Below are 14,312 nucleotides of genomic sequence, written 5' to 3'. Positions count from 1 at the left end.
TTTTCCTCTTCTATTTTTGGAAGATTTTAAGAAGTATTGGTATTAGTTCTTTAAATGTTTGCTAGAAGTTGCCAGTGTAACTGTCTGGTACTGGTGGTTTCTTTGTTAGGTGGTTTTTGACTACTGATTTAATCTCCTTATTGATTATTGGTTTTTCAAGCTTTCTACTTTTTCTTGATTCAGTTTTGGTGGGTTGTGTATTTTTAGGAATTTATCCATTTATTCCAGGTTATTCAGTTCGTTGGCATTCAATTGTTCATAGTAGTTTCTTATAATCCTTTTAATTTCTGTGGGATCAGTTGTAGTGTTTCCACATTCACTTCTGATTTTATTTCAGTTTTCTCCCTTTTTTCCTTAATTAGTCTGACAAAAGATTTGGCAGTTTTGTTGATCTTTTCAGAAATCAACTGTTCCATTGATTTTTTTTTCTGTTATTTTCCTATTCTGTACTTTGTTTCTGTACTACTCTTTATTTTTTCCTTCTTTCTACTAACTGTATGCTTATTCTTTTTCTAGTTCCTTAAGGTATATGGTTAGATTGTTTATTGGGGATTGTTCCTCTTTTTTAATGTAAGCATTTACCTCTGTAAACTTGCCACTTCATATGCTTTATCTGTATCTCATAAATGTCGGTATACTGTGTTTTTGTTTCCATTTCTCTCAAGATATTTTTAAAATTTTTTCTTTGATTTCTTCTTGGACCAGTTGGTTGTTTAAGTGTGTGTTATTTAATTTCCACAAATTTGCAGATTTTTCAGATTTTTTTTTTTTTTTTGCTGTTGACGTCTCGTTTCATTCTGTTGTGGTTGGAAAAGATAATCGGTATCATTTCATTCTTCTTAAATTTGTTAAGATTTGTTTCATGACCAAACATGTGACGTCTCCTGGAGAATGTTCTTTATGCATTTAAGAAGAATGTCAGTCATGCTGCTATTGGGTGGAATGTTCTAAATATGTGTCTGCTATGTTAATTTGACACATACAGCATTGTCCAAATCCTCTATTTCCTTATCGATCTTATGTCTAGATATTCTTTCTTTTATTAAAAGTAGGGTTTTGAAATCTATTATTGTGTTGCTGTCATTTCTCTCTTTAGTTCTGTCAGAGTTTGTTTTATATATTTGAATGCTCTGATGTTTGGTGCATATATATTTATAATTGTTATAGCTTCCTGGTGAGTTGACCTTTTTATCATTACATAGTGTCTTTCTTTGTCTCTTCTGACAGTTTTTGACCTAAAGTCTGTTTTGTCTGATATAAGTGTGGCCACAACTGCTTTATTTTGTTTACCTTTTGTATGGAAAATCCTTTTCCCTCCTTGCTCTTTATGTGTGTCCTTATCTCGAAAGTGAGTCTCTTTAGTTAGCATATCATTGGATCTTTTTAAAATCCTTTCAGACACTCCATCTTCTTAATGAGCTTAATCCATTTATATTTAAGATAATTACTGATAGGGAAGCACTTACTATTGCCATTTCATCCATTGTGTTCATTGTCTTGTTGCTTTTTTGCACATCTTTTCCTCTTTTTCTGTCTTCCTTTGTGTTTCATTGATTTTTTGGGGGGGTAGTAATGTGTTTTGATTCCTTTCTCATTTTCTTTTGTGTATCTTTTATAGGTATTTTCTTTGTGGTTACCTTGTGGCTTATGTAAAATATCTTAAAGTTAAGCAATCTATTTTAAACTGATAACAAATAGCTTCAACTGCATGTAAAATGCTACTCTTTTATTTCAACTCCTACTTTATGTTCTTGATGTCACAAATTCTATCTTTTTATACTGAATATTCATTAATGTTTTTATGTTTAAAGTATATTAATTCTTTCTTTTAACTTCTTTACCAGAATTAAAAGTGGTTTACATTCCACTGTTAACAGTATTACAGTATTCTGTATTTCTCTATTAATTTACATTTACCAGTGAACTTTATGCATTTATATCTTTTATATATTTCTGTCTTTTATTTTTAACTGAAAGGACTCCCTTTAGCCTTTCTTGTAAGGCAGATCGAGTGGTAATGAATTCATTCCTTCAACTTAGCTGAGAAAGTCTTTTGAAGGATAGCTTTACCAAATTTTGCATCTTGGCTGGCAGTTTTTGTCTTTTAACACTTTTAATATATTGTCTCATTTCCTTCTGGCCTGCAAGGTTTCTCCTCATAGTCTTATGGGGCATCTTGTAGGTGATGAGTTGCTTTAATTTTGCTACTTTCAAAATTCTTTGTGTTTGACTTGTGACAGTTTGACTGTAATGTGTCTCAGTGTAGACTTCTCTTGATTCATTCTAGTTGAATTTGGATGTCCCTTTTCTTCCCCAGATTTGAGAAGTGTTCAGCCATTAATTTTTCAGATAAGCTGTCTGCCTCTTTTTCCGCTCTTCTCCTTCTGGGACTCCAGTATTGTGTAATAGTCCATTTGATAGTATCCCATACATCCTGTAGGCTTTTAAAATTCTTTTCATTCTTTTTGCTACTTTACCTGGATAATTACAAATGACATGTGTTTGAGTTTGCTTATTCATTCTTTCACTTGATCAGGACTGCTATTGAATCTGTCTAGTTAATTTTTCAATTCAGTTAATGTGTTCTGAAGCTCCAAAATTAAATATATCTGCATGTATGTATATATGTTCTCTTTGATGATAATTCTCATTTTGTTCATGTATCATTGTGCTGAGGTCATTGAGTATCACCCTGATGGTTATTTTGAATATTTTGTCAGATAATTGATATACTTCTCTTTCTTTAGAGTCAGTTTCTAGAGTTTTTTTTATTCTTTGATTAGGCCATGTTTCTCTGTTTCTTCGTTTGCCTTGTAAGTTTGTTATAAAGACTGCCTTTGTACAGAGAATGACCTTCACCAGTCATTCCAGCTAGAGATTCTAGGGGCTTCTCAGACCTTTTCTGTAGATATGACTTCTCTGGATTTATGCATGTAACCTCCAGTTACAGGAACTTGCAGGGTTGTTTTTTTTGTTTGTTTTTGTTTTTTTTAGTTTGTGATTTCTTGCTCTCTCTCTCTCTCTCTCTCTCTCTCTCTGGTGCCTTTTCATGGTACTGTAGGTTCTGAGGATTCACCTCAAGCCCCCGACATTTCTTTGGTTCTCAGCTGGTTTTGTACTCACCTGGGATGCAGGAGCCTCTTAACTGGTTTTTGGATTTCTCACAATGAGAATTAATCCGTGTGTGGGTGTTGATTTGAGTTGGTGTCTTAGTGGGTAGAAAGAGAATCTGGGGCTTCCTCTTCTGCCATCTTGCAGACATCTCTAATGCATTCTTATAGGTAAACTTTAGAATATGTTTTTAACATCTAAAGAAAATTCCTATTAGTATTTTAAGCAAACCACCTTAAATTTATAAATTAATTTGGAAAACATTGATACATTTATAATATTTAGCATTCCATACATTAAATGCTGTTTATATTTACTTAATTCCTTTGGTAGAGTATTTTTTTTTTATTTGAAAAAGTTGATAGTAAGTTTATTTATAGCTATTTTACATTTATATTTTTATTGCCATTGTGATCAGGATATTTTTCATTATTTTTTTCTTATATATCTTGTATTTAGAAGGAATGGTTTCTGTTTATTACGTAACTCAAAACATTTATTCTTTTGCAGGCACGGCATCTGCAGACAATAACAATTTTGCTTCTTCCTTTCCGATAGTTTTATCTATTATTTCTCTGTGCTTTTAGCGGTATTAAATAATTTTTGTGGTAGATGTATTTGTTTTTTCTCTGATTTAATGAATGTATTACTTCAAATTATTCATTGTTAAATATGATTTTCTATATGTATGTTATTATGCCGCACAGGAACATCCACACTACAGACCCAGGTTATTTCCTTTCTGAAAGCTGGTCACTTTCATTGTCACTGCCATGGCCCCACTACACTCATGCATACGTGTGTGTGCACACATCCCCCCCTTACATCGCAGCTAGATTGAACTGCTTGTAGATCCCAAGTACTGGTTCCATAGTGGGTTCTCACTTCGCCTGTGGCTATTCCTGGCTCTCTTGCCCCTCTGCCAGGAATATCTTCCTTTGCTTGTCTCTGTTGCTATTAAGTACTCATCTTGTACATCCCTATTTACAAATCACGTCTCTCTTTGGGTCCCCATCCCAAGCACCACTGCACTCAGTGCACACTTGTACCACTTTACCTATAACACTTGTCTACACGTACTTATGTACAATGCCAAGGTTTTCCCTTCCGCTGTAAGTTCTTACTATGCTGCAGCTTATTTGGGCTTTAGTAGCACTCACAGATTAGACATTTTAATTAAATGTTTATTTGCAAATAAATTTCAGCTTGTAAAAATTAAGTTTTTATATCAGTGGTATATATATTTGAAAAATGAATTTATTTTTTTCATAGAGGTATCCATTCTGTTTTCCAAACTGACTACATTTTCCAGCATTACTTAAAAATTAGAAGATTGGATACCCTCTTTCAATTAGCAAGACATTTGGGCCCAGTACTCTTTAACAGGCATATGTACAGTTGACCCTCGAGCAACAAATGTTCGAATTGCAGATTTTTTTCTATATATACTGTAAATGTATTTTCTTTCCTTATGATTTTCTAATTGCTTTCTTTCCTCTAGCTTACTTTATTGTAAGAATATAGTATATAACATACAAAATGTGTATTAATCAACTCTTTATGTTATTGATAAGGCTTCCCATCAACAGTAGGCTATTAGTAGTTAATTTTGGGGTGAGTCAAAAGTTATATATGTATTTTCAACTGCAAGAGGGATTGGTCTTCAACCCACATTGTTCGAGAATCAACTGTGTACATCTGTGTAGTTCAGTTATGGTGAATTAGGTAATTTAGGTCCACTAAGAGCTACTGGAAAAGCAGGTTGAAACATTTTTTTAAAAAGGTATCCAAGAGCCAATAAGGCTATGAAGAATTATGGGGCCAAAACTTTATGGAAGAAAGAAACCCAGGGAGGTGAGCCCGTTCTTTCACTAAGGGTGCCTGCCAGTTCTAGATGTTGAGATTTGGAGAGTAAGTCTCCAAGCTGGGAGTCGTATTCTGGAATGCAGAGCCTACCAAAGAGAAGGCACGTTAAGTCACTACGTTTTAGGACTATACGCTAGAGGAAAGGGTAAACTGAATACAGATACCTTTTAAGGATTGAAGTTGAGCTATAAATTACTTCAGGCCTTAAATTTGGTTAACACGATCTACTTTTGCTTGTCTTCTAGGAGGTTTTTAAAAGCAAACATAAATAATCTCTAAAGGAAGATTATATCTTCCTAGGCCCCTATCTCTTTTTCATGTATATTGTTCAAGACTTATTAAAAAATAAACAAATACACAATGATGCAAGACAATGTGACCAAAACCACAGAGGCAGAACAGACAACAGAATCAGATTCATAATCATAAGGCTCTAAAATATGGAGTTTTATCAGGCAGTGAGTAGAAGAATTATATATTAGTATGTTCAAGGAAATAAAAATTAGGGCTGGGAGATTCAGCAGAGAGCTAAAATTTATTTTAAAAGAATCAAATGTAATTTCTAAAATTGAAAAATAAAATGTTCGAAATTATAAGTGCTAGTGGGTGGTTTTAATACTAAATTAGATCTAGCATTATGGAAAATTAGTGAACTCAAAGATAGGTTATAATAGTATCTTAGAATGAAACATGGAGTTAAAATGATAGAAAATAAAAATAGGTACGAACATAGTACAAAACTAGAGAATACAGTAAGAATGTCTTGAATTCACATAATTAGTGTCTCAAAAATAAGATTGAAAGAATAGAATAGAAAGTATTTGAAGAGATAATGGCTAGAAACATTCTAAAATGGCTAAATATATCAGACTACACATTCAAGAAGTCTTCTAAATCCCATGAGGAAAAACGCAAAGAAAACCCACTTCCAAAAACAAAACAAAACAAACAAAAAGAAAATCCTCAAAGCAGATAAGAAAAAAAGATACTTTGCCTTCAGAGAAAGAACATTTGGACCAAAAAGGATATAACAGCAGAAACAATTGACATGGAACATAAGGAATGGAGTCTTTTAATAATTTCAGTCAAAAAATGATGCGATTTTCACCAGACCTGCAGTGAAGGAAATACTAAATGAGTATTTTTCAGACAGAATAAAAATACTTCCAGGTGAGAGGAGAGATGCAGGAAGGAATGAAAAAAACCAATTGAAATAGTAAATAAATTTACAAAGCCCAATGATTATTGATTTTATGAATAATAATAAGTTTGTGATTTAATTATATAGAATGAAAATATCTGAAATAATACGTAAATTGAGGTTGATGGAAAAATGGAGTTAATGTCTTACGATGTTCTGGGACTAGTAAAAAGTGTGGATGTATTAGGCTTTGCTAAGTTGAGGGCGAATGTTATAATCTAAGGATAGGTGCTGAAAGACAAGTCAGTAATAAATGCTTTTATCTTAAGAAACTAGAAAAGTGGAGTAAATTAAACCCAAGACAGAAAGAAGGAAACAGAAGAGATCAGAAATCAGTGAAGTCGAAAACAAAAAATAATAGAGACTAATCAATAAACGAAAGCTAGTTCTTTGAAACAAAATTAATAGAATTGAAAAATATCTTGGAAGATCATTAAGGAAAAAGAGGGAAGACACACGTTACCAATACTGACCCAAGAAGCAGAGAAAACTTGAACAGCCTAATATGAGTGAGAAAAACTGAGTTAGTAATTAAAACATTTTTCCTCAAAGAAAACTCCAAGTCCAAATGGCTTCATTGGTGTATCCTGTTAAACATTTAAAGAAATATTACCAGTCCTACATGGTCTATTTCAGAAAATAATGGTGGAGAGAACACTTTCTATCTCATTTTATGAGGCCACTGTCACCCTCATTCCAAAAAGCAGGCAAAGCTAATGTAAGAAGAGAATATTATATAGCCCATTATACTTGTGAACATAGATGTAAAATTTCTCAACAAAATTTTGACAAATCAATTTGAAAAACATGTCAAAAGAATAATACATCATGACTATATGGAGTTTCCCAAGAATTCAGTTGCATTAACATCTGAGAATCATTCAACTAAATTCATTATGTTAACGGAATAAAGGAGAAAAGCTACATGATCAACAGATGCAGAAAAAAATATTTGACAAAATTCAGCACCCTTCTATAACAAAAACACCGTTGACTAGGAAGGGAAGGGGACTTATTCAACTTGATTAAGGGTTATCTACAAAAAAATCCTATAACTTATATAATACTTAAAGGTGAAAAGCTCTATGCTTCCTCTCTACGATCTGGGACAAAGTAATGTCTGCTCTCACCACTTTTATTTAACATGGTACCGGTGGTCTGATGTAGGGCATTATAAGGCGAGAAAAAGAAATAAAAGGCACATAGTTTGGATAGGAAGAAGTAAAACTGCCCTTGTTTGTAGACAACATAGTTGTGTATGTAGAAAATCCAGAAAAATAAAAGCTATTAGAACTAAGAAATGATTTAGTAAGACTGCAGGATACAAGGCCACCATACAATAAGCTACTGTATTTCTAAGTACTAGCAAGAAAAATTAGAAGACAAAATCAAAAATAAAAACCCTCTACAATAGCATAAAAAAATGCTTAGAAATAAATTCAATTAAAGATGCGCAAGACCTTTTCACAGAAAAATTGCAAAGCACTGCATTTGGAAACTAATGACCTACATAAATGGAGAGCTATACCAAGGTCATGGTTTGGAAGACTTATTTTATTAATATGGTAGTTTCTTCCAAATTGATCTTTAGATTTCATTCATTTCCATTGAAAATTCTAATAGACTTTAAGAAATCAGCAAGCTGACTTTAAAATTTATATGAAAAATAAATGATCCTTGATCTGATGAGACAACTCTCAAAAAATAAGAGCTTTATACCGGTGCTCAAGAGCCTTGCTATTTAAGCTATAATTTATGCCTGTCATTTTTTAAAAAATGAAACTTACCTGTGATCTGGGAACAGTGGAAGGTTTTGGCTTTGAGAACCTTTTCCTAGAACTTCTGTTGGACCACCGTAAAGATCAGTAAAGATCTTGACTATGTCAGTGATGGACTTAGAACAGCTAAGCGAAACATTCAAAAAGAGCAGCAAACTTTTTGGGGTCAATTTAGTTTATGGGTAAGATGTGTACAGACGCTTAAAATTTAGCTGTACGTTTAAAGGATTTTAACTGAATTTTCTTATGACCCTTTTTTCTTTTTCTCATTGAACATACCTCCAAAGGCTGCCAGCCTTAGGCCTGTGATGTAAGAGGCCCGTGGGGCGAGTTTCGCCTTGGAGGGAAAGGTGGGAGACTGTGTGTGTGCGTGTGTGTGTTGTGTGTGTGCGTGCGTGCGTGCGCACGCGTTATACTGGAATAGACTATTTGTGTACATTTCATATTTTATAAAAAGAGGATATTCAGGTTGTTTACCATCTTCTATTAATGAGAAATTTTACTTGTTTTTATAGGGAAGAATGGACAGAAGCTATTCAGGCTGTAGCAGACAGACTTCAGAGGCAAGAAGAGGAGAGAATGAACTGTAGTCCAACTTCACAAATTGATAACATAGGGGAGGAAGAGATGGATGCTTCTACAACTCATCATAAAAGAAAGGTAGAAAGTAGTAATTTATTCTCCTACTCAGCACATTTATGTGTATGGAAGAAATATGCCCCAAACTGCCATTTGGAAAAAAATGTCAGCTAAGTATCTCATATGGGCATGGTTGGCGTTTATTCAGTGAAATAACCTGTCACTTAAAATCACATAATTGAAACATCACAGCATTTCATTGGTTCAGCGCTTAGCTCTGCACGCTGCTGATAGGGCTTGTTGGGGACCGTGATGGAGGTGCCACAGTGCTGCTTTGTAACTTCTATTTTTCACTTATTGTTTTTAATACCATTTTAGAAACTTGGAAATAAAACGTTTTCCTAATGATTTGGTCCTCTTCCATTTGGCATTCTGTCTGCTCCTGAAGGCAGAAGCAGAAATGGCTCTGGTGTGCCTCCCGCTCAGGCCCCAGCCTCGCTAGTGTCAGCAGGAAAGTGAACAATCTTGGAACTAATCGTTTTTTATCTTAATGGCTGCTCCTGAGCCGGTGAAGGAAACGGACTTTTCCTTCCCTTGGGGCTGCAGAATAATAAGCGCCAATTTATATATTTATGGGAATTGTAAGCTATACTTTTTACTGCTGTAGAAAATTGAAAAGCAACTTCCTTATGTAAAAAATGGTATTTTAAGATTAAAGATATAGGTGTTGAAAATAGGTGAATGTGGCATTTATCATGTTAGAATATGTTTGATGTAATAGATTAAATTAATCTTCAGATAGGAAAATGCTGATTTTTAAGGTGCTCATCCACGTGGTTCCGTGTTAGCACAGTGATTCAGAACTCTCTGGCGTCAGACTCTGCCCGAGCGCAACCCCTCCTTGCTCTGCAGGCTGAAACGTGTGAACGTGGTGAAGTTGGACAGCACGGCTTAGAGTTCGTTCATTATCCTTCTCTGAAATTTCTCTTCTAATGAGAATGATATTCTGCACTTGATCTTGGCCAACTGTTTGAGAACCTCTTGGGTCTTCTGTATGGATTTATCCCCTGTTCGTTGGCTGAATTGAATCTCTCTTTACTTTTAAGTCAACTTAACCTCCCTTGTTCCTCCTCATTGCAAAAATAAAACCGCAGTCTAGCTTTAGCCACCTACTCAGAGATAAGAAAGCTTCTTTTGTAAGTGTGTGTGCACATGTACAAAATGAACTTGAAATTATGCTCGTAATTTAAAATTAGATTCCAGTTAATCTCATCTTATGCGTGCCAAACTACTCTATTCAATAACACGCTATACTAGCTATACCCTATTTAATTCTGTGGAATTCCTAAAATTCTGCTTAATAACAAAGATTAATAATAAGAAACTGTTGAGTTAGGTAGAGGTTGAAAGTGGAGAGTTTATAACATCCTTACTAGAAATGCTGTTGCTGATGGATGGAAGAATTTTGGAAACTAATATGGAAATTTACCAGACGAATGTTGAATGGAGACGAAAGATGTAAAAATGGAAAAATATGGGAGGATTTTATTTTCTGTTAAGGCTGGTCATTAATAATTATAAAAACATATTTCATTTCCCTTTTTTCAGTTACTAGTGTGGATTATGTTAGAATTCATCACTTACACTAATTAACACTTGTAAGCATTTATTATGAGCTTTTTTGTTCCAGCCTCTGAGCAGTACTTTTATATAGATTATCTTATTTAATACTCACAGAAATCATCTGAGGTAGGTGCTATTATCTCATTTTCCAGGTGAGTCATCTTGCATTTAGAGAAGTTGAATATCTTATTCAAACACAAAAGGACTTTCATTTATACACTGCGCAACTTCAGTACGCAGCTCGTTTCTTTTTATCGATCCATAGATCTTGAGCCTCACTTATCTCTATGATCGTTATTCTCCTAGCCGAGTTATGTTACACAGGTATTCTCTCCTGTGATTGTACTTTGTTTCTCAAATTATATGTCAACCTGTTGGGCATAAATAATGTTTGGATATTAGTCAATTAGAGCGCTCTTGGAAAAAAATCAGGAGAATTTTAATATTACAGAATAGTGGTAGAAAGTGAGGTCTTCGGGGTCCTATAGCCAGGTTTCGAGTTTGGGGTCCACCATGAGTGCGGTTGTGTGGAAAGTTTCTTAATCCTTCTGTTCTTTGGTCCCTTCATCTGTGAAAGGGAGACAATAGTGGTACTTAACTCATGTAGTTGTGTTGCTTAAAATGAGGGAATACGTATAAAGTGCTTATGTGCTAAGTGCTCAATGAATATTCGTTATTATTGTGAGCTAGTATTCTATATCATCCATATAAGATAGTTAAAAACATACACATCTTCTTAAAGCAGATTCTCTGAGAATTCTCCCACTGAAACTGAGTCTGCAAAATGAAAACTTGATAGGGATGTTTTGATTTGGAAGGGTAAGGTGGGTTCATTGTCTTAATTGGCCTGTATCCGATTTCCATTTTTTAAATTTCATTTCATTTAAAATGAAATAGCATAAAGTAGTTTTAAATGACAAAGAGCTCAAAAAAAGATAGTACATGGTACTACTGCCTCTTCGATGACAGTCCTAATAACTTGGTTAAAAATGGTGAAATGTTACTGTCACTTCCCTAAGACACATGGCTCTAGAACTATATCCTTTATGTGCATCACCTATCATAAATGGAATTGTGGAAGTTCAGATTATTTTTAACTTCAGACTGTAAATGGATATTCTGAAATGAGAATATCCTCCTCATAATTTACAGAACACATTTTCTTCTCTATGCACTTTTAGAAAATTGAGCGATAGCATGAAGAGATTATCTCTGACTCCGGTAGCCGTGCTGGGAGTTGTCCTCATTGCTTGCTCTTGCCTGGAGCACACAGGTGGGCACTTCCCCAGTGGTAAAGGGCTGGCCACAATGTCCCCTCTGCAGGTTAAAATCTCTCCTGGAGAAAAGAGGCACAGGGCTTGCAACCACACTTAAGTGCTGTTCTGTGTTTAGATTAAAAAGATGTTGTTTCAAAAGAATTCGCCTAGAGGACTCAGGTGCCTGATCTTGGTCTGTCGAGCTGCCATTCTCTGTACCCTGTCAGGGTGCGAGGGGCACAGCATAAAGCATCGACAGTCACATGGGAATCAGTTTTGCTTAGTTTGGGTGTGGTCAGTGTAGGCCTCTTTGGGAGCAGTGGCCTATCTCATAATTTAGGTACAGAGGACAAGCCACACCTCTTCTCTTTCCATTGAATATGACTCAGTTCTTGGAATTTGATTATTTAACTCAAAGGAACGGTTAGCACTTGGGAGAGAGAGAGAAGGGAAGGGATGGTGGGGCCTGCTGAAATCGTGCGATTGCTCCCTGCTGCTCGAAGAGGGAGCACTGACATCATCAGGGTGGAACTTGACCCATCGGATTAACGCTTCCTGTTCCCATGAGGAAGAGACCCAGAGGAGATGGGCAGAGAGGCGGGCCTCTTGAGAGCCTCCCTTTTCGCTTAGTGTCCCATGAGCTCTGTTTGGTTCCATTCTTACATTATAAAATGTAGGAGGAATTTATCCTTTTTCACCAAATTGACTAAAACCTCTGTATTCCTTTCTGAGAGATCCTTTACATTCCTCTTCAATTATATGTTCACATTTTTAACCTAATTTTGGAATAGACAGTCTTTTTCTTATATTCTAGCGTGCATGATTTGAATATATTTATTAAGCATTTGCTATATGCACATGTATCTCTTAACCAGAAACAGCCACACTAATATGTTAGAGATTGTGTAAAGGAAAGTGTTTTTTAGCTATCTAAAAAACTCCCTAATAAATTCTCAGGATCGGGTTTTGGAGGATTAATTTTTCTGGAGTGTATTCATGCTCTCATTTTTTTATCAAAATCTTATTGTATCTTTTCCCTTAACACCATCCAAAAGAAGACACATTTTGTAATAGGTTACATTTCATTTGTAAAGACTAGCTAATCACTGTGTAGACTTCACTGAACATGAGCATCTGGTATCAAAGATACTTTTTAAAATGTTCTGAAGTTTTGTTAAAATAGATATGAAATCTGTTTTTTTGTTTTATCACATAGAATGCTTTTTTACTAATATCAATTTCCATGCGAATTTCTTTTTTTAAAAGAGGAACAGTCGAACTGACAGAATCTCTGAAATTTAGATTTAAAGCTGTCATACTTTTAAAAAAATCTCCTTGTCCCTAAGAATTGCAGTCCTAAAAGAATGTCGTACTATTTTATAATTATATAAGCTTTTCATGTGAAAACATCATAAAGCAGTTTACAAATTCTTTTTAAGTTTTTACTCCTAAGAATTCAGTTTGAGTTTATATAACATTTAGTAACAGGACATAACAAGTACCATGTTTGTGTGCTTTTAGATTAAAAAAAAAAAACAAACGAAGAAGATACTGCTCAAATGAAGCTTTAAGCAACACAATATTTTGGCCTGTTTATGAGAATAATGTCTTTATTGCCATGGAATAAACTACCCAAGTTTAGTGTCTTAAAACAATGACAGTATATTATTTCTCATGATTTTGTGGTTTGCTTGGGCCATTCTGCCGGTCTCCAATGTATCTGTCAAGCAGCTGCATTCAACCAGCACATGGACTGGGCTGGAAATTCAAGGAAGCATTTCCCACGTGTCTGGATTCTTAGTTCTCCTCCACGTGATCCCTTCTCTCTCTCTCTCATTCTCTCTCTGTGGTGTTTCATCTTCCAGGGCCTCACTCCGTGGCCCTTCTCTTCAGCAAAATAGCCTAGACTTCCTACAGCACGAGAGCTGGCTTTCAAGAATGACTTTTTCAAGAGAGAGAAAGCGTAAGCTGACAGGCGTAAAGGCTAGGTCTAGAACTGGCACAGCATCACTTTGATCCTATTCTATGTTCTGAGCAAGATAAATGCCAGCCCAGGACGAGAAGTTGACTCCACCTCTTAATGGGGAGAATGGCGTGTACACACAAGAAGAAGAGAGTGTTAGTAGCATCCGTCTTTGGAGACTGACTACCTAGCACAAGTAGCTTTGGGGCTCAGCAGTATCCCTTGATTTTTAAAATATATTAATGAAAATTAAATGATGTTCAAGTGTCACTAGCTTTGTTAACCATATTCAGTATATTTAGTCCCACTTCTTTGATTTTTAGTTGAGTTAATAAAGTACTTTGTTATCTTTTGCTACTTTTCTTTTGAACTAGATATTGAGTGATTAACACATAACATTTGGAAAAATTGTTAAAATTATAGCAGCAAATGTTCAAATCAATATAAGCATTCATTTGTAAAATTTTTAGAATTTTTATATTTACATGAGGGATATTGGTCTGTAGTCTTCTTAGAGTGTTTTGGTCTGGTTTTGGTATCAGGGTACCGATAACCTTGTAGAAAGAATTGGGAAGTATTCTTTTTAGTCTTCGGTAGGAGTTTATATAGAATTGGTATTATTATTCCCATAAATGTTTATAGAATTCACAAGCAAAACCATCTGATCCTGTAGTTTTCCTTGTTCAAAGATTTTTGACTACAAATTCCATTTCCTTAATAGGTATAGGGCTATTTAAGTTACCTACAGCAGGTCCTCGAATAAGCTTTCTTTTCGTCCAGTGTTTCATTAAACATGGATGAGATGCTGTAACAATGTGACCTGTGTTTAAATCAGTTAGCCTGTGGTAAAATTGGTTTCATTATGTGTCATTTCATTTAAAGTCTCAGAACTGGTTAACAGTGTTAAGTGAGGACTTAACTGTATTACTTTTGAG

General features: G+C 34.8%; 1 protein-coding gene across 5 annotated transcripts in view; it reads left to right on the top strand.

Moving 5' to 3' along the window:
- Positions 1 to 14,312, top strand: part of AKT3 (AKT serine/threonine kinase 3) — a 264,003-nt gene that overhangs the window by 160,506 nt on the left and 89,185 nt on the right. For all 5 annotated transcript variants that reach the window (XM_039883229.1, XM_039883227.1, XM_039883228.1 and 2 more), the window contains one exon: positions 8,472 to 8,616. In XM_039883229.1, the coding sequence (XP_039739163.1) occupies positions 8,472 to 8,616 (145 nt within the window). The remainder of the gene's footprint in view (positions 1 to 8,471; positions 8,617 to 14,312) is intronic.

This window comes from Pteropus medius, unplaced genomic scaffold, assembly GCF_902729225.1.
Source record: "Pteropus medius unplaced genomic scaffold, Ma_sr-lr_union100, whole genome shotgun sequence".
Lineage (NCBI taxonomy): Eukaryota > Metazoa > Chordata > Mammalia > Chiroptera > Pteropodidae > Pteropus > Pteropus medius.
The sequence above is the reverse complement of the archived record's forward strand: the minus strand, read 5'-3'. Positions and strand labels throughout refer to the sequence as shown.